The 27,020-nt window shown below is 44.2% G+C and overlaps 1 protein-coding gene across 1 annotated transcript in view; it reads left to right on the top strand.

Annotated features, from left to right (window-relative positions):
* Positions 1 to 12,268, top strand: part of EMB2753 (tetratricopeptide repeat (TPR)-containing protein) — a 53,386-nt gene extending 41,118 nt beyond the window's left edge. The window contains exons 21-26 of the mRNA XM_086779681.1: positions 9,236 to 9,292; positions 9,588 to 9,685; positions 9,804 to 9,862; positions 9,951 to 10,062; positions 10,272 to 10,375; positions 11,707 to 12,268. Coding sequence (XP_086635807.1) covers positions 9,236 to 9,292; positions 9,588 to 9,685; positions 9,804 to 9,862; positions 9,951 to 10,062; positions 10,272 to 10,375; positions 11,707 to 11,897 — 621 coding nt within the window. The 3' untranslated portion in view covers positions 11,898 to 12,268. The remainder of the gene's footprint in view (positions 1 to 9,235; positions 9,293 to 9,587; positions 9,686 to 9,803; positions 9,863 to 9,950; positions 10,063 to 10,271; positions 10,376 to 11,706) is intronic.
* The last annotated feature ends 14,752 nt before the right edge of the window (positions 12,269 to 27,020 follow it).

The raw sequence follows: 27,020 nt of genomic DNA, 5'->3' as shown, positions 1-27,020 counted from the left end.
GTATGTAGTGCTGCCATATGTCCTGTCTCATCACTCTGTTCCTCTCATTGAGAGAGAGGTAACTCCGTGGAGCAGACTGATCATATTGAAAAGGTGGCAACCGCTCAATGTCTATACCATGATGTGAGAACCACTGTAGCATCTGTGCATACCAAGATCCAGTGTGTCCAGCCTCGGCCAGCTTTCTGGATGCCTCAAAAGCTCGGCGGGATAGTCTCTCCATGGGCATCTCCCTCATCCTGTATATAAAGGAGATCGTCTGGAACAATGCCTCCACTGCCATAGGTGGTGCAACAAACTCAGCTCGAACAATGTCGTGCGGGACGGATGGTTTGCTGTGTATCATCCTCGAGAGCATCAAGATCTGTGGTCTCTCCAGCTGTACCCATGTGGAGGCTGCAAGCCCTGGTGCCCAAACCGCTGCTGCATACATCAAGGCTGGTGTCACTAATGTATCAAAGAGCCACCCCTTCGTGCGGGGTTCCTGAAAATGTGCCTGATAACACTGACGCTCAAGGCCAGCAAGAGCTGCATACCCCCGGGTCACTCTGTCTCGGACTGCCTGAGCCATGGAGAAGCGTCCAGCTGAGCTAGTAAATGTGATGCCAAGGTAAACATAAGAGCTCACCACCTCGACCCGCCCTCCTGCTAATGTGAGAGTAGTGTGGCTCCTGACTGCGGGTGAAGTGTGGAAGATCATAACCTTGGTTTTCCCAAGGTTCACTGTGAGCCCTTGCTGTGCGCAGAAGTCATCAAGAGCCACAAGGTGTCTTTGAAGCCCAACCTGCGTGTCGGATACCAAGACGATGTCATCAGCATAAAGCATAACATGGACAGTAATACCTGATAGCTCAACCCCAGAGCCTCCTCCCTGTGTGATGTAATCGACCACCTCATCAATATAGAGCCCAAAGAGTGTGGGGGAGAGCGGGCACCCCTGCTTCACATCTCCCGCTTTATGGATCGGCACAATAGTGTGCATCGTCCACTCAGCCGGAAACCCCTCTGATAGAGCTCTGTTGAAGAGATGAGCAAGAAATGGTGCCAATGTATCAATAGCATAGATGAGATGCTCTCCCTGTAATCCTGTATGATCTGTTGCCCGTCCATGTTGGAGTCGGCATATGGCCTTCCTAACCATAGGTGGGGTGAAGAAGGTGGAGACTGTGGAGCATGGCTCTGTGGGCTGTGGTATAGGGGGCTATGCAGGCACATCATAAAGTCTCTCTGCATATGTCTGCCAGGTCTGAGGATCGGCAATAGGTGTGGGAGGACGGGGCTCTCTGAGTCTCCTCCAAGCAGCAGCAGCATCTCTGCTCATGAGCATGTGATATGTGTCCGAGTACTGAGCCTCCTCATAAGCTCGCCGCTTACGGCGGGTGAGAGTATGCATCCTCCTGCCTGCCTGCCTCCGGGTGATCTCCCCGCGAGCCCTCTGCACTCGGAGACTGCGGTAAAGGTTTCTGCACTCATCATCATACCATCGGTTCTGGGGCATGCTCCCAGATGTAGGTGGCCGTCCTGTCTGTATGTGGTATGGGAAACTCCTCGCGGCTGCAGAGTGAAGTACATGTGAGAGCTGGGAGGTGAGCATGGCCATGGGTGCCGATGGATCTAAGGCAAATAGCTGATCATGAACATGATAGTCGTACACCTCGGCTAGGTCCGGAGTGAAGTGAAAAATAGTGCGTGGTGGCTGTATGATGGGTTGGTGGGTCTCCAATAAGCTCCTGAAAGTGAGGGATAGGTATGTATGATCCGCCCCAATGGGGCATGGTGGTACGATGAAGTGAGACACCATATCCGCTGCCTCCCGGGATCCCATCACATAATCCACTGTACTACTGCCGCCTCCCACTGGAAAGCAAGTCAACCCACCTGAATCTGGCCACTGAGTCATCCCATTATAAATAACGAGATAGTGTCGGGCCCCAAGCTCCAGCAGATGTTGCCCCTATCCAGTGCTGTCAGCTCCTCCATCAGCGGAGATCCGAGTGGTCCCTGTATCCTCTGTAGCTAGCGGCTCTAGTCTCAGGGGATCCTCAAAGTCATAGATCTCGCACTGTCTGCTCTGAGTCCGTGCATTGAAGTCCCCCATCAAGAAGACTTCTCCCAGTGTCGAATAGTGTAAGATCTCCTCAGATAAGACAGAGTATGGAGACTCACTAGCCTCTCCTCCACCCGGCTCCTCGGTGGTGGCAAACCGCGACCCCTTCGGAGGAAAGTAGCAAAGGGCGATATAAATCCATCTGGTCGCAGAGGCGTAAGCTAATCCACATGTATCTCGCCTCCGAGTCTCGTGCTACGACTCGAACATGCTCATGTAACCCATGCCTGAAAAGCACTGCAATACCTCCTGAACCTCGGGAGGTGGCCTGTCTCATCCCCTGTCGGTGAGCTGACTCCCACTGATAACCCTCAACCCGTGGTAAGCCCTCTCCGGGCTCTCATGTGTCTGTCATCAAGATGATATCCCGGCCCTCCATCACCTCCTCAAGTCTCCCTGGATGTGTCCATAGGACTCCATTACAGTTCCAGATTGCTATGTGTATCTCTTTGTCCTCATGTTGTTTCCTCCGTGTCTCATAGGCCAGATGGCGCTATTCGACCCTCTTCCCATCAATGTAGATGTGACCATCCCTATAATGTGCCTTCTTCCCTTCTTTGCGTGTCGCCTTGATCTTCGGCATGCATAATCTTCTATGCTCCAGTTGCATCCATGTGAGGTCATCATCGGAGTAGATGGGGTCCCCTGGCAAGCTCCTCAAGATAGACCGTCTTCTCATAAAGCTCATCCTACTCTCCTCGTCCGGGAACTGTAGCACTAAGGCCTTGCCTTTGGTGGAGTCCTTTGGGGTTGTCCTCCATATTCTAGTGAATGGGAGCGGCTCATCCTCCTTTAGTCCTAGCTTGGTACATAGGTTCCGCCCGTCAATCTTGGGCGTGGAGGTAGTGCTCTCTGGTATCCCTGTGACTCGGATGTTGAGGCGCCGGATCCGTCGCATCTTCTCTTCATCAAGAGTAGACTGCATCATGTGTACATCTTCTTGTACCTCCTTCTTGATGTTCTTCTTCATCACTTGTACATCTTCTTGCACCTCCTTTTTGATGTTCTTCTTCATCACTTCTACCCATCCTTCGCGGGCCGCCTCCATTTTCCCCTCGATTGTGTGGGTGAGGGTTTTGGTGATCTCTTCTTTGATCGCCTCTTTGTCCACCTCAAGAGTCTCTCCTTCCTCCCGTGGACGATCGCGTAAGGATGCCACTTCGCCCTTCAAAAGGTTGATTTCCTCCTGCATGGCGAGCTTTTCCTTCTCCCACTCCTCTTGCATGGTAAGCTTCTCTTCCTTCCATATTTCTGCTTCGGCCTCCAGCTTTCCCATGCGCGTCAATAAGTCCTTGTGTAGAGAGAGAGAGAGAGAGTCTAGAGAGTAGAGCCTTGTGTGAGAGGCTTGGAACTTGGAAGTTGGAAGAAGCTTGAGGGAGAGAGACTAGGGAGAGTAGATACACTCATAAAGTGTGGCTTGCCACTTGAAGCTTGAGGCTTGAGCAATGAGCAAACTTGCAAAGTGCCAAAGGTTCAAGACTCGAGAGACTAGAGAGAGAGAGAGAGAGAGAGAGAGAGTTGCTTGAAGGGGTGTGTGTGTGCTTGTAGCCTTGTTCTTATATAGATAGGGAAGAGAGAGAGGCAAGGGCCAAGCCTCAAAGGCCAAGGCAAGAGAGAGAGGCAAGGGCCAAGGGACAAGAGGGGAAGGTGTCCCCAAGCGGCCACCTAAACAGCCAAAAGCGGCTAGAAACGGTCAAAAAACGAGCAAAAAAAAAGATAGTTGCAAGGTGCAACGCCTCCCCGCCCCCCCCAAGGTCCGTCCCCCACAACGTTCCCTGCCAACAGCTATCCCCCGTCCCTTGTGAGGGACGCCTCCAAGGGGACGTCTGACCGTCCCCTTCTATCCCCATTTCTGACGCGTCCCAAGACGGCGTCCAATGTGACTATGTCAAACATTGATCAAACTTGTCACTCCAAAACAACCGGAGGACTTAATTTCTCACCTCCTTTCAAAAACTGAGTCACAGGACAGTTGTGTCTATGTGTTTACTTTTGTTTATTTTTAATGGCAAGACAACACACAGTAGGCTACCATATTCAGCAAGAAAACATAGCAGAAGGGACAGTGTTATGATGTACATTTGGGTATATGTGGCTCCCATGTCCAATGAGCAACCCAGTGTGGACACAGTTATTGGGTTATTGTGTGAACACACCTAGTTGGACATTATTATTAGGGTTGGTAGAGTCGGCAGCCAACTCGCCGACTATAAATAGGAGTCTAGGCTTTAGCCATATTCATTCATTGATCATCATTCAGTCTAAGCTTTAGCCATATTCGTTCATTGTTCATCATTGAGTCATTGAGAACTCAGGAGCAATGCTACCATTGAGCATCTCTATTTAGCATTGTATATAGTTCATGTTAGTAATACATGGTAGATTAGGTCATCTCTCTCTACTTTGTATTAAGCATGAAAAAGGAGCAGTTTGAACATGGGTTTAAGTCTTTGATTAGATGCTAATCGCAATCAATCAATTCATAAATAATCTTTCGCAAGCACCCGTGTTATGCAGGTGTCTCCAAATTTTCATTGAATAGATTCTAGAAAACAACCATAAGCTCTTTTTGCTCGATATAATACCTCATCAATGTCTCTTAAAGCTTTCTTTCAAAGGCTATGAGTCTCCCGTCCTGGAACAGGACAACAACTATTGCATAACCACTAGCATCAAGAGGCCCACGCGTGTATGTATACAGGGTATTCTTGCCTTTTGGTAGAGCACCCCTTGCACACACAAGAGCTATCTAGTACAAAATTTGCAAGAAGTAGCCTTGATGAAAAAAAGGCAAACCTGAGTGAAAATTTCAATGTGATGGGGTTCTTGGTGATGGATCTTCACGCCTTTATGATAGAAAAAAATTGCAGGCTTTCTGTCGTCAAAACCCTGACGCTTTGATACCAATGTAAGTGGGTGCTTGTGGAGTCAATAAGCGCCTAATCAAGGACTTTAAATTGTTGTTCAAACTGCTGCTTCTTCATGCTTAATACACACTAGAGAGAGATGACCTAATCTACCAGTCTTACTAACATGAAGTGTATACAATGTTGGATAGATATGCTCAATGGTAGCATTGCTCCTAAGTTCTCAATGACTCAATGATGATCAATGAATGAATATGGCTAAAGTCTAGACTCCTATTTATAGTGTCTAAGGTTGGCAAGTTGGCTACCAACTCTACCACCCCTATTAATAATGTCCAACTAGGTGTGTTTACAGAATAACCCAATAACTCCATCCACAGTGGGTTGCTCATTGGGCATTCCGACAATATTACAAAGATCTACCACAATAGCCTTTACAAACATATAAATACGGCCACGTACTTGACCTTTGAGTTGGCTAATGGGTAGAAGCCTTCCAAGACTTGAGTTCCTCTCCACCATCTCCCTCTCCTACTCAAGCTTTCCTCTCCACTATCTCCCTCTCCTACTCCACCACCTTCCTCTCCACCCTCTCCTACTCCACCACCTTCCTCTCCACCCTCTCCTACTAGACTACTTCAATCTTCCCTCTACTTCTTCTCCTACTCTACCCTCTAAGCTCTCTCCACCCTCTTCTACTAGACTACTACTAAGTTACTAACTATTCATGGCATCCTCTTCTCGTGCGGGCGGTAGGAGTAGAACGGATGGGTGGTCATGGTGGGATGAGGTCAACTTCGAGCCTGCTACTCATGCGGGGGGTGCACATCCATGGACATGCAAGCTTTGCCCATATAAGCGTGTGGGTGGGACCAATAGGGTGAGGGCCCATTTGTTGCATGAGCCCGGTCATGAGGTGAAATTTTGTGAGCGGGTCACACTGGAGATAAGAAAGGAGCTTCTTGCAAAGCTTGCCGCCCATCAAGCTTTGAGTGCAGGCCAAAGGGTGCGTGGAGTGGATCCCAACACTTATGTCACTCCAACCCAAACATCAGGTTCTACATCGGGTGGTGGTGCATCTTCATCTACCCCTCCATCACGTCCTCCTCGTGGCACTACTCGAGGCTTCACACAAGCCGCCTTCTCAATGCCGGAACCTAGTCCACCCTCTCTCTCGCGTTGGCAAAGTACTCTTGAGGGGAGTTGGGATCCCAAAAGGGAGGAGGAGGTTGATGCCGCGGTGGCCCGCTTCTTTTTTCATGACCACATTGCTTTTCGTGTGGCACGGTACGTATTTCACTCACATGATTTCATCATCATGTCTCACGAGTCACGATTCATGGGTCACCATTTTGCCATTCTAATTACTTACCCTCTTTTTTTTTGAAATGATAAATAGGTCCGACTACTTCAAAACGATGGTGAAGAAGATTGGCGAGTACGGTCCTCACTACACACCTCCATCCTCCGAAACCTTGCGGACCACTATGCTTGACAAGGAGAAACGCCTTGTTGAGCAAGCGGCGGCAAACACAAAGAGACAATGGGCTCGCAATGGAGTCTCTTTGATTGCAGACGGATGGAGTGACACGCGGAAAAGGTCCATCCATGGCCTTGTGGCATAGTCACGGGGGGAGATGTACTTTGTCTCCTCACATGATGCTTCAGGGACGGGAAAGAGTGGGGATGTACTTGCTGCTGAGTGGAGTAGTGCTGTCGAGATTATCGGCCCCGAATGTGTGATCGGTTTCGTCACGGATCATTCAACGAAACGTTTCTTTTGAATGAAACACGTTTCTTTTCCTTCCACCTATTATTAGTAGGATTTGGGTATTTTTTTAAATCTAGAGAGCTCTTTTTATGTCTACCTGTGGCTATGAAAACCAACGAAGAAGCTACTTCAACCCCTTCCATCTCCTCCCACACTTATTGGCTTCCGTGCCCACCATCTCTCAAGTTGGTTGTTCTGATTTGTGCCTTTTTTCTTCGATTTTGCAAATAAGAAGATTTTGAAATTTGGCATTTCACAAGGTGGAAGACACCTGTGTGATTAAAAATTGAGGTGGAGTTTTTACAAAGAATTCATTGGCATGGATAGGCCTGAAAGATGGTCACAAAGCATGGATTCTAATTATTTATGTGACTTATAAGGTTCATGAGTCAATGTGTTAGAGACATCATTAAAGTTTGGCCGGAAATCGTGTCGTTTGGGCATGGATTCATAGACAAAAGAGGGCGGCTATGGTTGAGGGACAAATTTGGCGTTCAAAACTTGGGCATGAAGTTAGAGAAGGCTAAAAGTGTTTTCACAAGTTGTTTTTAGCTGGCCAATCTGCCTTTTGGGGGCTTGAGCCATATTTATGGTGGTCACCTCCCATACATGAGGAGGGAGACTGCTGCCGTACAGATTTATGTGCTGCCTTGTGACTTCATGCTGGTTGTGCAGCTTTGATGCTGGCTGTACAGTTTTGACAGGCTGCCGTACTGCTTTCTGCTGTCTCCGTACTGTTCAGATGCTGCGTCACTCCTTCTCCCTGCTCCTGGTTTTTCTCAGTGTTCTCACGCATGGTTCGATCCAGTTTCTCTCTCCTTTCTCTAGCGTAGAGGGACTGCCCACTGAAGGTTCAGTTCACTTTCTCTTTCTCTTGTCTCTGGTACAGAGGTTTGGTTCTAGGAGTGTTATGTTCTCTCTCTTGCTGAAGTTTGGATGCAAGTGAAGCTTCTTCTCTGTCCACTGCAGCTGTTGGAGGATTTATGTTATTTCTCTCTCATGGTCGTGAGGTGATTCTTGAGGGCTTTATGTTGAAAGAGCAGGGCTCATTGGATACAGCTCAAGGAGTCTCTTATGTGGTCATTCCGGTCCCAATGTGGTGTCCTAGGCATATGATAGTTATTTTTCAGCCCATGTGAATATGTTTAATGGTTGTGGCCAGTGTTTAAATGTGTAAGTTCAGACTGATGCTCATGCAAAAGTGTGTGGAAGATCTTAGTCTCCTGCTGCGATTGGGTGTAAGTTCAGACTGATGCTCATGCAAAAGTGTGTGGAAGATCTTAGTCTCCTGCTGCGATTGGCTTGCCTTCGGTGATAACAGGACGCGGTTGTGAGCCTATGCCTGAGGATATTGATGCTAGTGAGGATACGGGTGTTGCATCAAAGATAACACGGTTGGGCACAGAGGAGGATGCACAGAGCCAAGCAGGATTCAAGGGTGTTGGTAGTTCCACTCCCACAACAACATGAAGCCCTTTGCTTGGGTGGTGAGCCTGCGCCTGCACCTTCGCTTGACTTGTGTGTCTTGTGTTTAGGAGATCTTGGGAGGATTCTATCTTGAGAAATCTGGTCTCGGTGCTTTGTGAACCCCTTACGTTTGCTTAGTGCTATCAACAAAATCTCACAGGTTCTTATCATGGTTGTAGTTGGTGAAGTCATTTTTCTTGATTTGGAAGACTCCAATGCCATGACTCGAGATTATCGACGAAAACAAGATCCCAAGAAGAACAAGATCTCCAAGGAATTCAAAGATCCAAGAGTTCAAAGGGTTCCAAGAGATCTAAAGATGTAGGAGATTCGAAGACTATATACTTCCAATTATAACTGACGATGACAAATGGCAAGAGTTGAAAGTTTTCAGAAGGTTCGAAGAACTAGAATGGTTTCAAGAACTAGAACACTATAGAGGACTTGAGGGATGATTAAAATGCCATAGATACCCAAAAATATACTTGTAGCTCAAAGTTATGGTTCCTCATTGTTCAAGATCCATAAACTTGCTTCCAAGATCCCATAGCTCAACGAGACTGCTGCAACTCTCTGCTTTGCCAGATTCTTTCAAGAATGTTATGCATGGTGTGTTGAAGCTCTCTCTGCATCAAGGACATGATCAATAGCTTACATTGAAACTTTTTCACTGTTTGAAATACTATTCATTACACATATGGTACATAAAGAGTTAGTTATAGCACGGCCTTTAATTCTTGGTTCCAAGACCACTTTTGGGACTCGCTGTGAGGAATAAATTGTTTTTGGGTTACATTTGATTCAAGACTTCTCAAAAGCCACAGTCAAAGTGAAAATTCTTAGTCTTCTTGGAGTATTGTGCATATAAATATATCGATGGCAAGTTTTGGCAAAAGAACTTTTTTTGGTTAGCATATAAAATTAACCCAGGACTTCATATTTTCACATATTGCAAGCGGTTTTCTTTTCACAGCTTAAAGAGAGATGTTAATATGTCTTATGATGTTGAGTAATTGACTTCAGGCACTTAAGAGACAATTGAAGTTGGAGGCTGACAGCCCAGATGTTCATCGGTGCATGGTAAGTGACTAACACCCATGTGCCTATAAAGCCCAAACACAAACACTCATGGCACACTTTTTGGCTCACTCATGTGCATGCATAAAACATGCACGTGTGCATATGTATACATGCACCCACTCATTTGTGTTGCTGCACCTGGGGTGAGGCTGGAATAAGGAAGAGAAGTATGTTGGGATTCAGAAACCTCTCTTCCCTTCTATTTGAGTTTCTAGCTTCTGAACACCTTTTTACTTGGTGTGGGTTTGTTGATTTTTAAGTGTGTTTTTCTTACTTTCACAATTATTGTCTGCAGATTCGCTTTTTTAATGTGGTGGACAAGTTCCCTGCGGCAGAGACAGACTCAGAGAGATTGGTTCATAGTGTGATCCTAATGGAAAGGGCTTGTTTCAAGTATGTAGCAGATCATGAATGCTGTGTGTTTTTAAAATGTTTTCTGATATCTTTGATGTTATCTATTGTTTACAACCGCTGCATAAGCTTATTATTTACTCCCAAATGGATTAATCAGGTGCTTAGACTCAAGAACACTGTTGGAGGCGAATCAATCTTTCATGCATCTGCACACAGGTTTACATTTTTTTTGGGCGGGGGTGTGGGTAGAGGCTGGCTCAGGTTTGTAACCCCCGAGTTGATTATGTGGTGCTTGGTTTTGTAGATTCACTTCGGCATAGAGCTGCTGCAGCAGAGATTCTTCATCTCCTCGCGCCAGATCAAAAAGCTGCTGCAGTGGAGATTATAGAATCTTCAGTTTGCAGGCCTTTCACAAGGTAAATCTGAGTTTTCTGTGAAGGAGCCACTTAGGTGTAAAGTCTGCTAGTAAAGTCGTTTTATTGCCAAAAATAACACCTGAAAGAGCCTCTGGATTTCAGTTATATTTAGAAATGGTGTGCCACTTTGTTTGCCACCATTATATACATGTATCTTGCACTTAATGCAGATGCTTTTCTTTTTTTTTTTTGCTTCCAAAATTGTTCAGTGGCGGCCTAGTTGCCGAAGGAGTTGGAGAATGGGAGCTAAAAGACTGTTTGTTTGTCCATGAGATATTGGTGACATTGCTTAACGATCCAGATGCTGCCTCAAGTAAGAGTTTGATTCTTCATAAGTAGTTGGTGTTTTTGCTTAGATATGTGGATTTACACAGGAACAATGTGCAAGTGAAGGGTAGGTGACTGATTGTTGACTATCTTGATTCAGCACAAATGTCTAATGTTTTTCTCAACAAACTTAGAATCTTCCAAACAGAACAATATATGATAGATTGAAGGTTTAGGTGGCGATATCTGCATTAAGCGGCAGTTCGAAGCTTCAAACACTTACCTTGTGGATTTCTTGAGCACATTGCCCTTGCAAGCTAAGCCAGCTTTTATTAAGGATGGCATTAGAACTTGTCACCATTCAGAGGGAAGGATGAATGAAAGGAAGTGCAATGGATGAGGAGATAAAAGTTCTGGGAAAGCCTGGCAAGGTGAAGGTGGAGTTTCTAGAGGTGGGGTTTGTTACTAGGACAAGCTATGTTACGTATTAAAAGAATAGAGATGCTGAATGGAAAAGCATGTGGCTTCCACCTGCCCAGATCGTTTGCAAGCACCTTAATTGAAAAACTGTGGGCATAGGTTCCAAAGCTCCGAATGGAGAACTATCTGTAGGCTTTGATATGGGGGCTTGATTGGCAACAATCAAGAAGAGCACAACTAAGAGCTTCCATGATATTGCACATGTGCATGTATATGTACATGCGTTTCTGGATGTATCATGTGTGCAACATTCCTCAGCAGGGTACAAAAGAAATGTGAAGGTATCTTCCGAATGTGTAGTAGAGGGGTATATGGTGCCTGTGACAGGAGTCAGGACCAGCTATGGTGAAAGGGTTCCTGGTTGATGCAGTCTCTTTCCTGAGGCCTGCAGGGTACCAGTACTTTATCTTAGGACCCAATGGCATCTAGATTCTTGTAGGGCAATACTCCTGGGCTGTCTGGATCCAGTTGCCTTCTGGCTGATTTCATTGAAGGGCCTAGGCAGCCATTCCGCACTCAAAAAGTGACCGCTTGCTAGATGGCTCCAACCCTTTTCTGCACCTCCAGGTATCCTAGATGAGTTTGTTTGGTATCCTGTAGAATTGCTATCTGCAACCTCGGTGGTTAAATTGATACCAACCACAGTAGCCTCAGCTTGTGTCACAAACAAACGACTAAGGATCTAGTTTTTTTGACCCTTGACTTGCCTGGCGTGCCATAGACTTACGTTCAACAAATTAGGTTTAGGGTTCTGTAGATATTACATGCAGCTTCATTTATCTGCATTTAACTTATGTGGGGTTTTCTGGCATATATCATTAGTATCTCTGTTGTAGGTTTTTTGCAATGCTCGAGTCATGTGAGCTATAATTGCTTTGATTTTGACCTTTGTGGCAGGATGGAGATCACGGTGTGCCGAGTATTTCCCTTACTCCTCTTATTTCCTGGGCGCTAAAAGCTCAGCCACCCAAGGAAGCATGAACAACCTCCTTTGCCGAAAATCCGAGAATGGTGATGTGCCTAGGCACAATAGTGGGAACCAGGCTGCCAATGGTGATTTGGTTGGTTTTCAGGAGTTAAAAATCTGAGAGTGCAGAGGGTAGGGCAAGGTACACAGAATTAATTTTTAGGCTCAGTGTGTTGTTTGATAGCTAATTTCTTAATAATAAAGTTAAAAGCTGTAAGAGCAGCATTTGGCAGTCCAAAGGGGGAGAAGTGGAGTATGATGATATATCAAGTTTTGTTAGCTGCACAGAGGTGGTGATGACCTAGAAGTAGGGGTTTGGGCTTGATATCTGATTGTGCTTAATTCAAGAGCTGTACACGGATTTTTTGGTAAGTTTTAGGGTATGTAATTCAAGGATGCTCTATATTTGACTGATGAGAACTGTTATATATGAAGACACGATTAAAGTGGCGAGTATTTTGAGCAAGTTGTAGAATACAAAATTCTTCACTATCTTGTGCTCCTTACAGTCTAAATGTGCATCATGTAACCTAAGAATCTCTGGTGTGTGTGTGTGTGCACCCCCGCTCACTTGTGTGAGTTGAACCACTCAACTATCAACTCAATTAAAACTTAATAACCATGCAGAAGCCACATTAACTATAATCATGAAGGATGGAAACAACACTGGCCTGAAATGGGTGGACCCCTCCTCAAGGTATCTTAAATTATTCAAGAGAATATTCGTACAAGCACCTGTCTTTTTTACCAGGGAAGAGATCTTGCTAATCAGTTGACGATGCTGTGCCTTCCCAAGCTAAACCCATCGGGAGGCCTGAAAGCAAAGGAGCATCCACTGCCCTCCACCGATGTAGGTGAGTGGGATTTGATATCTCCCCAGGCGCTTGAATACTTACCAACTCGCCCAGAAAGTCATGGCTTTAGGTACCCCCCTATTTACAGACTTCCAAAACTAACTATCCAAAGAAGCTATGCGGTAGTGGTACCAATGATCATGAGTTGTCAAGGTGCAAAGGGACAACTGGGCTAGACCAGTGGATTGCTAAAGTGCTAGGAGGCTACCGATCCTAGGTTCCTAACTCCCAATTCTTTTATATCCCTTTTATGTGCAAGAGACCTTAATATGACTTCTGCAACACGAAACTGCACGTCACACGCCAAGCACAATGGCCTTGAGTACATTGGAGACGTGGCGGTTCACCTGATGCTAGTGATGGAGCAATTCCCTTGGATAAGGGTATAGTTATTGCAGCATAGAAACAACGCTTTGTGCAAAGGCCGGCTGGGTTGAGTGTTGCAATGGTGGTGGTTGGCTAAGTTAGGTAAAAATAGGCAGCAAAGCTTTGGGCACAAGCTGCTGCAGTTGGGCAAGGCAAGTAAAATACGATACAGCTGAGCAAGATTACAGGGTAGAAGCAAAGCGAAGGTGCCCATGGTGATGGGCTACGCTGAGCAGTAATGTGTTCCAATAGTGTCATGTGCACGGTAGGGCTAGGCAGATTGGCGAGCTAGAGAGTGATGTTGTGGGCGGACATGTGCTGCTATTCATAGTGTGTGTTTTTTGGGCGTTTCTTCCCTATTTATTGGGGGGAGGGGTACCAGTTGGACACACACACGAGTTAGTCATGGCCTTGTACCATGCAAGGCATAGACCTAATACCCTACAGATATTGGAATGACCATTGTTTTCATTGTTGGGCTTTGATAGGCAAGACTTATCTACATATGTAGGAATAGTTGACCACACGTTGCCACTGTGGCTACATAGACATTTGATAGAGGGCATCTAGCTTAAGTTTACATGTGATTCATTGTGAGATTTCTTGACAAGATGGTTATGCGACAATATCTAGTATGTACCTTTTCAGCCTTACAGTCTTTAAGGTTTTGATGGTCCTCTAGTTTTAAGTCCATAGTAGGAGTGTGTATAGATATTCACATTATTCCAAGTATACTTGCGTATTCTTATACCAAGACTATTGAATCATGGTTATTCAAGAATTTGCGCTATGCGTATAATTTTTTGAAAGCAAGTTTTGGTTTCCAAGATTTTTTTGGATTTAGACAGAGGCTTTGATTGGGATGCTGGTGAAGGTTGTTCTTATTTGTGTATACTGATGTTTTCTAATCCTTGGATCGAGTTATGATCACTAGTCTCGTTTGGAGTTCTTCCTTTCGAGAACTTGTTTCAATTTGTGGCACATGGTCAGCCATTGACATTTATTGTTTTTGATAGATTGCGACAGATCCACAAACTGGTGTTTTGTAGTATTTGTAGCACGTGTATGGGGTGTATCATGGTAGTATGGGACGCCATGATCCATCGTATATTACGGGGGTACGCCAGATTGTCAAGACTTCATACGGACTCTTCGCCTATAAACACAAGTCTATCTCAACATTTTTGACGGATAGATACTTTACTTATGATACACAGATAGTTATGATAGATGCTAGCTTACGTCATAGCCAGGTCTGTTGGAATAGTTGTTTCTTTCATGTCTCAGACTTTTCGAGGTGTGTTTCGGAAGTTAGACTTCCGAGGTGACGAAGTACAGATTGATGATCTTCTCTAGAAGATCGGTTCTTCTCTTGTTTGGGAAGAGACCACTGTTGTGATCCACTTAGTTCATGCTTCAGTAGTAGGTTTTGAGTTTTTCCAGTTTGGTGGTTTTTTTCCTAAACAGATTTATAGAGGACATCAAGATGAAAGCATGGTAGTCAAATGGAAGATACTTATGGTTTCGGGATAACTCTTTAGGATAGTGGTTGCTTACCTTTGGTACTAATAGCATTGCCAGCTTCGAGTTACTCAGATGATCCATTTGCTCCGGATTCGGCTTTTGTGACTAGGAATTGACGCTCATGTCATGTTACTTGAGCAAGTCGATGTCTTAGTCGGATTGTCCTTGAGACTATTGGTTTCGACCAATAGAGGGTGTTTCTTTAGTGTTGTGAGTGTGACAATTTCTCTTTGAGTTCTTTTTCTTGAGCTCAAGAGTGAGGAAGGGGGGTATGTCATGTGCACGGTAGGGGTAGGCAGATTGGCGAGCGAGTGTGTGATATGTTGTGGGCGGACATGTGCTTTTTGGTCCGCTATTGATAGCGTGTGCTTTTTGGGCATTCCTTCCCTATTTATTGGGAGGAGGGGTACTATTGGGCACACACCGATGGATGGAGCATAGGAGTGCAGAGTGCGTGGAGCAAGAGCACCATTGTGCAGGAGGCGGTTGGCCTTGGGGGACAACCTCGGATGGTAGAGGAGACACCGGATGAGGACGATGACAAGGCACTTACGAGAGCATGACGTTCTAGCTCGTGGCTTGGTGGGGACGAACAAGATTGTGAGCCTCGCTCACGGCTTTCATGGTTGGGTGCACCCCCTTTATGGTTTATGGTTTGTTTTATAGGTTTGCCTTACGGGGAGATCCTGGAGGCTTGACAAATAGTGATTAGCGAAGGGGTGGTAGTGGGCTTTGCAGGGCAGTGACGAGGTCAAAACGTCGGGGATCAAGGCCTCAAAATAGGGTGAAGTAGTTGGTGAAGTTAGGCGGCTGGACACGATAGCAATGGGTTTCACATGGGAAAGCGGGTGCCCTCCTCCATGTGTGCTTGCAAGCTTGAAAAGCCAAGAGATGTGGGCCTCGTGACCCCTTCACACCCACATTAATGAGATGGGCGTCCTTTATACTCTATATTGAGGTGTTTGCCCATGCCACATCACACCCACATTAATGAGATTGGTGACCTTTATACTCTATATTGAGGTGCCTGCCCACTTATTAATGTGGCGTGGACACTTCAAAAACAAGCTAACTATTTTCGACAATAGAAGGTTATAGATACTACCATTGGGTACATGTATTAAACTCGTTTAGGCCTTAACAATGTACGCATACATGCCCTAGTGGTTTGAGGTGTCTTCCGTCTCCTTGGCCATTACATTGGTGTATAAAAATAGTCTAAATTGTATTTTAGCTAGTCCACACACGCCGAGATTATCTTTTATCAGTAAGTCAAGGAGTGTAGTGCAGGAGTTGGGTTGGATTAACTCCCATTTTTACTTGTACATTCCATTCAAGCACGGACACGAAAGAAGGCCCTGGTGTGCCTCAGAGAAGTCATCTCACTAATGTGCTACACAAACCCAGCAAATCATGGAGGTAATATCCAATCGATGACCACCTGAATAGCCGATCTCACCTGTAGTGTATGAAAAAATATCAAGAGATTTCTTTCACCCCTTAATTTGATTGTAGCTTATAATTGGAATATAATTACATCATGGTGGATATGGTTTAGTGGTAAAAGTGTGATCTTGTCTCTTTTTGAGCTGACTAGTCAAGGGATCATTCAAGCCGATTTTCCCTTGAAGTGTTGACATCAATGATCTCACTCTTATTACATCCTTGAGAAGAGGGGCAATGAGAAAGTTCTCACGGTCCCGCATTTAAACCCAAGGTAACAGTAGTATGGGTGGAGATGAAACTGTCAACGGAGGTGCTATCATTGAACACAAACAATGTGGGCTGGTTCTTGATTGTCCCCCATGCCTTGCAAGTTTGATGGACTTGTCAGTTGATTTGAACTCCATAATGTGCCTTTTGTGGTGAGACCCATCTTCTCGTCCTCTTGCTTTGCTTCATGTCAAGAAGATGATTGTATAAATCTACTCTTTGAGTACTGGGTCTTGTCCTCTGTATGGTGAGAAGAGTGGTGAAAGCGAGTACCATGCACAATTGATGTAGTGGCATAGGTTGCATCTTGACGTTGGGCTGTGGATCTCAAGCTTTTTGAAAGGGAGCTTCCAACCCGGTTTCTAAATCACCTTTTCTTTTGGGACCAGATATAAAACAAGCTCTCTAGGCTTAAACCCCACTTCTTTTGCAAAGTCTGATGAAAATGCTTGGTCTTCCTTCCCAAGCAACTTGCTTCTGGAGTTGAAAACTTGTTGGGCATCTGGGTTGTTTTGCAAGGGCTCGATTCGATCATCTGTCTCTTCAAGTTGATTCTTGAAGGCAGTTTGTGGGCACCTGTCAAAGCTCCCTTCACAGAGCACACGGGTGGGAAAATATTGTAATTTAATTTTCAGGGTATTCCTCCTTTTTTTGGGGGTAATTTGAGCTTCTAATTTGCATAGTGAAGATCTTGCATCACTGAGTGCCATGGTTACACCACAAGTTGTTGACCCAACTCTCATGCTCTTTAATAACACCTAGTCTACACCACCGAAAATTAGGCCACAAAGATTGCATTTTTCTAGATTTAGATACATGCTCCTTAAACCTTTCATACCTAACATGGGAATATTCATTCCTAGTTACATGTAGCTTTAAGGGATTTCTTGACCCCCCTAAGGGCTTTCTCTCTTCCTTAAATTAAGGAAAAGTACAAAAGAATATATAAAAATTTGGCACTCCCTCTGTTCTCTTAGAATCTTAAAGATCACATTTGGGAAATATTCAAATAGATTAAACCATTTCTTTGTTATGAAAATGTCTATTTCCAAAGGAAAATTCAAATCTCATCAAAATTTGAAGATCTTAAAAGTACTTTGTTATTTTAAGAAAAAATAAAGTACCAAAGAAAATATTAAAAATTAGCACTCCCTCTTTGCTTTTAGAATCTTGAAGATCACATTTGTGCAAATATTCAAATAGGTTAACCCATTTCTTTAGAAAATGTCTATTATCTTCAAAAGAGAACTAAAATCTCATCAAAATTTTAAGAAGTTTCTTGTTATTTCAACAAGATTTGACTTCTGAAACCAACCTCTTGTCTTTTCCTCTTTTAATTCCATCATTATGAGGTGGATCTGAGCTCCATGTACGTTCCTCTGGAATAATCCGATTAGATTTCGCAATGCTAATCTGGTCTAGAGATCCAGAGCCAGGACATCCTACAGCGGCACCAGACAACTTCCACTTAGCTATCTGGCTCGGTGGACCTAGGCAGCTTCTTGGCAGTTGCCCTTGATTTCTTCATGGCCGATGTTCTCCACGGACCACTTCTAGGGAGGGGTGCGAGCTCTGTACATTACCTCATCTATCACTTAGCTCTATCATTGTACCCAGCTGTTACCCTTTTACATTCAGTTCATTTCATTTTTGTACTATCTAGGATGAGATATATCAATGGAAACATTGTAACACTTTGGTCTCATAGGCCAATTTGACCTTTTGTAGACATTTAATATAACTTTCTTTTTCTTTCTTTCTTTCTTTTTGTGGTAGTGGGGAAGTGAAAGTTGGTCTTCCATGGGTCATTATAGTCATTGAATAGTCACCATAATATTTTCTCCAATGTGATAGGTGACGATTTCACTTTGGTCCCATCACAAGGACTACCTTTCTAGGAAACGATCAGTGCACATTCCCTACACATTGGCAGGACCTTGCCCACCTCCGAGTGCATATGAGTCAATATCGCACAAGAGATATAATAGGCATGACAACCTTCTTATTCTTGAAAGTTTGACTCTCTATAGGTTCTCTTTTACAAGGAAATTCTAAACTTTGGAGATACATATGTGACTAGATGAATGAATGCAAGAGCCCATACAAGTGAACCAAACTGAACTTGAAGAAGGGGAGGACGAGTCGTGCCATAGTGTGCACTCTCCTTCCATACTTAAGACAAAAGAACAAACAAAAGTGCCCATGAATAAGCTGGGACACTACTTCAAAAGTGATGAAATGATGCCATGTTACATGTTGTTTATAAAGGAATGACGATTCTCCCATGATCTTGGATGGTGGTGCTACTGTTCGTATAATCACCAACAAGGATTAATGGGATGCCTGGTTTATCTCACCACTCACATAGGCACAAGCTTTACAATCAAGCTTGCCGATAGAAACACAAGATGCAAAGATTAAGACCTTTGGGCTAAGTTTCCACCACACATTTGTGGTGATGGATTTTTAGAAAAGAGGGTCATACACAATGATCCTTGAAAGGCCTTATGGTTCATAATTGGAAATGACATCTATATACATAAAGGCAACCAGTCTTTGAAAAACTTGAAAACAAGGAAGACATCCCATGGGGCGAGGCATTCTCGCCAATGAGTTAAGAGACAATCGATCGGACAACTTTAGCTGATAATTCACCACAAAAGCTCACACCATGTCAACTTTGACATCTGTAGAGCTTGTAACAAGATAATGAATGAATATGAGGACTAAGAATATGAGCCCCTCCCAGAGCTTATCGACTTCGAGGACTAGATTCATGTTCTTACAACCATGGAAGTTTGGGAGGACAAGGTTTGCATAATTGGTTGATGCCAAAATCACATTTATGTTTGTGGTCGATGCATTTGAGAGAGAACCAGCCAACGAAATCGCTCCCTTCGAGCTAGAGTTCTCCTAAGAAGACCAACATGGCCATCCTTGGTTAATACCAGGGGGGCTAGCCACAATGCTTTACCTTGGGAGATGTGGACCTTGTTTAGGCCACCCACCCTCACACCTTTTGTTGGCACAGTAAATAACTCCCAACCGTTGTTTTAAAGAGGAGTTTCTTATTAGATCTAGATCTGCACCCTGCAAGTTTTATGTGAACTCCAGAGGTACATTGAAAGAGAGCATCATCCTCCAGAGGGGATAGATCGTGTACACGAATTGCATCATCAACAACTTCTGGCAAAGAAGGACCACGATGACGCTCGATCTTTCCTTTGGAATGGTTTACCATGGATGAGGGCAACCCGAATCTGTTAACATCCCACGCCTTGTTCTCCACTTACAAACCACCACCTTAGGTAGTCTATAACAATAAACAACCCTCTTGCCTTGCCGCGTGTCGACGACCCTCTCAAACCATTATGAAGACCCAAAACCTCGCCAACAACAAAGACAAAGACCACCTCACAAACCTCAACCTTAGCAATCCTTCACAGGGAGGCGACCAAGAAGAGATGGGTACTCAAGTGTACCTTGGCTAGCCCAAGGAAGTACGATGCTCATACAAGGACTTGGCAGCCACCATTTGGCCCAAAGTGAAACCATGAGAGCGGAGATCCACCAAGCAGAAGTCCCATGCAATAGTGTTACACTTAAACCTCAAGCTTCGCTCAATCCTGGTCAAGCTGCTAGAAGACCAGGGCCTCTACAAAAAGAACCAATCTACTGGGTCCCAAAAAAAAACCTTTCCACCATAGGCATGGCTCGGGAAGCCAAAAAGATCCAAGTGAGATGGCCTAAGTACCCAGTACCACTCTAGAAATCTACATTGGATCTCAACAAGATTTCTAGATGCACAAGGATTCTATGAAGGAAACCCCCACATCTGGGTGCCAAGATCAAAGAAAATTGTGCCCGAAATCCTTGCAAATGCACCCTGAAATGTCAAATTCAAGTGGGTGTGGAGACCCAAAGCCATACCTCTGATGCCATCTCTAAAGCTTAAGCAAGAATGGAGAGCAGTGGCTTCCACTTCGACTCATGTGTTGAAACCACCTTCAAAACGATCAAAAGATCCCGTGGACTTGGAGAAGCAAGAGGAAACACCTTCCCCATGTGCAGTGGCATCCTTGTTTCCATTGAAGAAGAGCCACGCATGGTGCTGAACCCTAAAGAGAACCATGCACACACTTTTGTGGCACCATTGAGCAGCCCTCATGGCTCAAAAAGATCACCACACAATCCCACAACATCTATGTACAACACGCCACCACATTAACTCGGCCAACTGTAGGGTGGCATCCAAGCGTTCATCATGTATGGGTAAGCAACTCTCTGTCTCTACTAGCAGTAGCTCAGTGCACACATGGTAAGCATCAAACCCTAATTCACGTGTACATATGTAACATAGTGTCCCCATGTAATTGTACAGTTTCCACCTTAACTAGGAGTGTTAAAAAACACAAAAACCCAAAAATATCAAGAAAGCCGAATCACATTTGGAGAAGTAGATTCGACGATTCAAAAAGTGGGATCGTCCCAAGAGTCAGATCGTCGATCGTCCACCCCCATGATCCAGTATTGAAGATCAAAGGTGTTGAATCATCTAAGAAGCTGAATCATCCAGGAGTTGGATTGCCACACACGATCCAATATCGACGATCAAAGGTGTTGAATAGTTTGGGAAGTTGAATCATCTAGGAGTCAAATTTCTAGGATCTAAGATCGTTGAATAGTCTATGAAGTTGAATCCCTACGATCCAAGATCACCAATGATCAAAGGTGTGAGATTTGGTTGGTTGGATTGTGATCTTAGAAGTAAGATTGATGATTAAAGAGGTTGGATCATCTGAAAAGTCGAATTGACAGGGAAGTGTGATTGCACGATTGGGTCACTTGGATTTTTGCCCAATCACATGGGCATCCCAATCATGGTCTATGGAGCCATTAGATCCAAGTACCCAAATAGTGATCAATAATGATTCCATCTCAATCTATGTGTAAGATTTTGAAAGATGACTTTGGCACAAACCATGTATGGGTGAGTGTTTAGTTAATTGATTGGATATAGTGGTCAAGTGTGAGTGGAAAGAACACACTCTTCACTTAAGAGGGGGTGTTAAAATATGTAAGCTCGGGTTATTTGGTTGAGTGTGTGAATGCAGCTTAGAGGTGCAAGATATTATCTTGTGTGTTTTAGAAAGATTAGAATACCAAATGAGATATTGTGTGAATGGTGAGAACCAACACCATTATGGGCACCCATCCAAGTTGTAGATTTAGACACCATTGCTTCATATCTTGAATGTATGACCCTTTGGTGTATTTATCGTGACTCCTTGATTATGCATAGGGAGGGTGGGGGAGGGAGAGAGAGAAGAAAGAGGGTGGGAGAAGAGGGGGGAGAGAGAGAGAGAGAGAGAGAGAGAGAGAGAGAGAGAGAGAGGGATGGTGGGAGAGTGAAAGGGAGGGAGGGAGAGGGAAATGAAGGGGAGAGAGAGAGGGAAGAGGGTGGGAGAGGGAGGGAGAGGAAAAGAGAAAGGGAAGTGGGTGGGAGAGAGGGAGAGAGAGAGAGAGAGAGAGAGAGAGAGAGAGAGAGAGAAGAGGGGGAAAGAAGGAGAGATAGGGGGAGAGAGAGAGAGAGAGAGAGAGAGAGAGGGAGGGTGAGAAAGAGAGAAAGGGTGAGAGAGAGCGAAGGAGATATTATGCATAGGGAGAGTAGGAGAGGGAGAGGGCAAGGAAGGAGTGAGGACGAGGGTGGCAGAGAGAGAGGGGAGAGAGAGGGGAGAGAGAGAGAGAGAGAGAGAGAGGGAGGGAGATAGGGAGATAGGGGGAGAAGGAAGAGAGAGAGAGGGGGGGGGGGAGATAGGGGAAGAAAGGAAGAGAGAGAGAGAGAGAAGGGAGGAGATAAGTTGGGCTAGAGGGGAGAAAGTGGGCTGAGAGGTGGTGGTGGCGGTAGTTGGAGGAGATGGGAGGAGGTAGTGGTGGAGGGGTTGGAGAGTGAATGCCCACATTTTTAAGAGAAGTTTCTAGCAAAAGCTACCTCTAAATATCCCTCCACCAAGCTGCCTCAAAAATCACACTCAGGCAACATTCACCTCCTGGCTACCCAAGAATGCACCCTGTGTTTATCCACCACAACAACTTCCTAAGGAGCTGAATGACAAACAACCCAATGGCCAAAGGTTAGGCAACCCCAAGCACAACAAAGTCAACAACGATGAGTGTCTACCAACGTGCTCAAAGCTCAAGGCTTCCATGAAGGTAACACACACATGTGGCTCCCAAAGCCACAATCAAATGCTTGTCCTCAACGTCAACAACCTACTCTTAGCTCAAAGCCCCATCGACAAAAAACCAAGAAGCCTCGTCAACCACAAGCCCTCATCACTCAGCAACGATGGGTTCCTAAACATCTCTTAGAAGCCCAAGGCTTCAATGATGGTAACTCCATCATTTGGATCCCATAGAATAACCCTCAAAAGTTGGCCCAAACCACACAAACCAAGCCAGTACCTGCCCAATTGACGCAAATGGTTTTGTAACCAACGAGGAAGCAAGTCCCCTCTTCATCATCAAAATCCTATGAACTTTCCCACACACAAACCATGGGCTCTCAAAATCTCGATTCGCCCACTCCTTTCCACAATAAGAGCCTCTTCCACAAAGCTCCAATCCACCCCTCAACCTCATCGCTAAACCAATGGGCAGTACCATAAACATCAGAGCTTATACAGCCACTCAAAGAAAACCTCAAGGGTAAGCTAAGCTCACAAATCCAACCAAATGGGCTAATCAATACAAAACCCTCTTTTTGAGTGCTGACCAATAACCACATGTAAGTCCTCACCCACAAGAAGGACCCAAAAAAAGAAGAAGAAGAGTCTCTAGGTGATTAGACATGTCTCAGTGATTAGGATCACGAGCACACCTTTTTACCTTGCCCATGCACGACACCTGCAATTCTCACTAGGCTCTGTCAATGTGCGCACGCACAGCACACAAAGTTTCATCATTGATAGCCATCTAGGAACATCTTTGGATGGGGGGAGCATTGAGGACGCAAGCCTGGTCAATGGTACAACCCATCACCTAGGTCTTCTTAATCGCCCCCCCTTCACCCAAATAACGGTGCTTCATGCCTAATCCATTCTACCCCTAACTTCTTTATATGCTACCTTAGCTTTGGATGCCAAACAATTTAAAGTATCTTTAATTTCCATATTCAAAAGCTGCTACGCCTATGGATCCTTACCATCAACTACCACTCTCGTCAACACAGGATCCCAGTCCCATGAGCTACAATGACAGAAGAAGGCAAACCACTAAAAGAGAAAGAGAGCCCCAATAGATCAACACCCATGGGAGCCAATATACCCATTAAGGTGTCTTGACAAAGATGCTATGGTTTTTGCTTTGTTGCTTTCTCAATGCTATAGATAGCTACTACAACCTCAGGCAGAGCCATGATGCCTCTTCTCTACACAACAACAGACTACTTCCACACAGACAAGAATGCGGAAAGTCCTAATGAAGCCCTAATTTGCAAGAGAAATAAAGAACTTAATGATTTCCTAATAAATAATCACACTTGTAAGTGAATGATTGATACCATGTTGAAAGAGCATTGATCTAGGGCGGCTCATAGCAAGCAATCAAATCCATGGTGAAGCTTAAGAAGAATACTAATACAAGAGTATACTAGAGATTAAGCAATCACACAATAATAAGGACATAAACTCAATAATCTCATTTTTTTCAGAGTTGATGCAAGTACATTCTTTTATAGCTCTCATGGAGCTCCTAACTCACAAGATGTGTGCATCCTTGTGCCAACCATGTGTCCATAAATGCTCACACTACATGTACCTCCTTGCACTTTCCATGTATGTGTCCTATCATTGTGTTTGTGACACTAATTGAAAGCTAATACATGACTTTCCTTACACCCTGGTTCCAATCCTTGAATGCCTTTATGTCTGCTGGAATGGCATTCTCTTTTTAGACAACTCAGGAAGCTCCTCATTGTCTCCTTCAACATAGTCCCAAAATTCTTAACCCATAAGAAAATTGGTCATTCTGAACTTCCATGCATGGAATTTGTTCTTGTTCAGCTTCTCACTGACAATCTGATTGATTCTGTCAAACATGTTTTCCTACAAACAAACAATTTCTATATGGAACCTGTAACACATCAATATCTTCAGTGACTACTGCAGAGCGATACTTCAACACAACCTGTAGGTCACCAGATCTCACCAAAGTACATGTACATACACCCAATATCAACAATACATGTGCAAACACTATCTGCACTCCCAAAATGCACTACTGCACTACAATAACTAGATTTCGACGAGAGAGTTCTCAACAAAAACTTTTTGAAATTGGAGTGTGATAGAACAAAGACCAAGACGCACTCAAAATGTAATTTTGGCCACAAAACCGTAGTACAAAGTACTACGTACCACATAGACACCTCTAAGCCTATTAAGATAGCTCCTCAATCGGAGATGTAGCTATCAAGGGGTATTGTACCTAAACCAAGAAGGGAAAGAGATGGTGAAGCTCTTACCCATGTACCACTCCCTTTCTTACTTGTTCTTGCCTCTTGCTTGCCTCCTTAGCTCTCACACAAACCGGAGCTTTGATACCATAAAGAGAATGTGGGGGAGAGAGAGATCTTGAGTTCCTTGTGAAAGCAAACACACACACATACACGAGAGTGCAAGACACAAGAGAGAGATGGATGGCTGAATTTTCTTCTATCTTCTTCTCTTCTCTACAACCGTATAACTAAAATATATGAGTACCTACATAAAGGAAAATTACTCTCCTACAACAACATACAAAATGATCGGTCTATAGTGTGAACTCGACTATATGAGCCGGTGCTATAACTATGCCATAACTCTAGTACTCCAAAATGGTTGTCACACAGCCTGTCACCCACTAGCGGCATGTTGACCATAATCTCACCAACCATGTTAGTGGCATAAGTGCAAAATCTCTCACCCAGGCATGTCATCAATGTTCGCTGTAGCACTATGTGCATGTGTGATTGCGGGTGCACGTGCAAATGGGCATAAGTGTATGGGCTGTATATGAAAGTGTGTGCCTGTATGTGTGTCAACATGTGAAGGTGGGTCGCACGTGCATGTGTGCACATGTAAGGGGTGCAAAGGTCTATGTGCATGTGCAAATAGGAATGTGGATGAAGGTGCATGAACACATGCACATGCAAGCACGAATGAATGGGGTGTAAGTGTATGTGCATGCACATATGTATGCAATGTTGCATGCACAAAGTGCAAGATGTGTACACACGGATGGGTGAATGTGTACATTGCTATGTGCGTATTGTGCAAGGGTGTATGCAGGGCACAATGTGTGCATGGGACAAAGGGAATGCGAGTGTGTGTATGTGTAAGAAACAGTGCACGTACACGTGGGTGTGTGTATGCATGTGTAAATGTGAAAAGTTGAGGCCTATGATATTGAGAAAAGCAATATGTGAGGGTGCAACATGACTACAGTTTAGGAGAGGAGCATGCACATTAGAAAAGGATAGACTAAGGGTACATTGTGGCAAAGGTTGATTTGTATGGTCATTTGTAATATGGGTCCTAAATTTTGATTCAAGTTAATTAACTTGATGGTTACTGGAGAATTTTTTGGATCTTATAATTTAATGGTTGCTAGAGAATTTTTTGGATGCACTAGTGGATGAGCACTAGTAGACACGTGTAGTTTGGCAAGTTTTTTTGTCGCTTGTTTTGTCGCTTGTTTTGCGCTCTTTGAGTAGTTTGTGTGTGGTTTTATCTCACGCATTCATGTTTCCTTCTTCTCGTTTGCCTATGCCTCTTTCTCTTTGCTTGGCTTGTCTTAGCCTTGTTGACAATAGGCGCAGGCAAAGACAGACGCCTCCATTTGTTTTGTTGTGTTTGGGTGCTTTGGTTCCCTTTGGCTGGCTGCATTTCGTTCTTCTCTTTTGCTACAAAAATATCTTTTTCTTATCCAAAACCTTAGTCATTCATTAATTAGTGCTCGCTAGTCATTCTAGGCACTAATATTTTCGAGAAGTTTTGGTTTTGAGAACTCTCTCTGGTTGAAATCTGGTTATTACAATGCAGTAGTGCATTTTGGGAGTGTAGACAGTGTTTGCACATGTATGGTTGACATTGGGTGTATGTACATATACTTTGGTAAGATTTGGTGATCTATAGATTGTGCTGAAGTACCACTGTAGTAGTCACACAAAATATTGTTGTGTTATACAGGTTGCATATAGAAATTGTCTATTGTAGGAAAACATGTCTAATGGAATCAATGTATAGGTAAATGATTTTGGGACTATGTCGAAGGAGACAATGAGGAGTCTTGCTGAGTTGTCTAAAGAGAATGCCACTCGAGAGAGAAGACATAAAGGCATTCAAGGATTGGAACCAAGGTGCAAGGAAAGTGATGCATTAGCTTTCAATTAGTGTCACAGATATACGATGATAGGACACATACATGATGCCAACACTCCAACAGTTGTGTACTAGAGCCTAGTCAGATGTTCCAGACCAACACAAAGGCAAGAAAATTGCAGCTAAGACAAGACCTGCATACTGTGGAAAAGAAAAGCACGTCTATCAATGAGTATGCTTTAAAGTTCAAGGGTATTGTTGAATCCCTTGGGTCTATTAATGTATCAATGGAAGATGATGACTTGGTAAGTGTCATTTGAATGGAATTGGCAAAGAGTACAAGTCATTCAAAACCTCCATTGCAATCAAGGAGAATATTCCCAACTTTCGAGACTTGGTATCTTTGCTGATCATAGACGAAAAGTC

The sequence above is a fragment of the Cibotium barometz genome, chromosome 40 (genome assembly GCF_041138505.1).
Source record: "Cibotium barometz isolate CiBa-2024 chromosome 40, ASM4113850v1, whole genome shotgun sequence".
NCBI classification, from domain to species: domain Eukaryota; kingdom Viridiplantae; phylum Streptophyta; class Polypodiopsida; order Cyatheales; family Cibotiaceae; genus Cibotium; species Cibotium barometz.
Note: the sequence above shows the minus strand (reverse complement) of the source record. Positions and strands in the feature narration are given on the sequence as shown.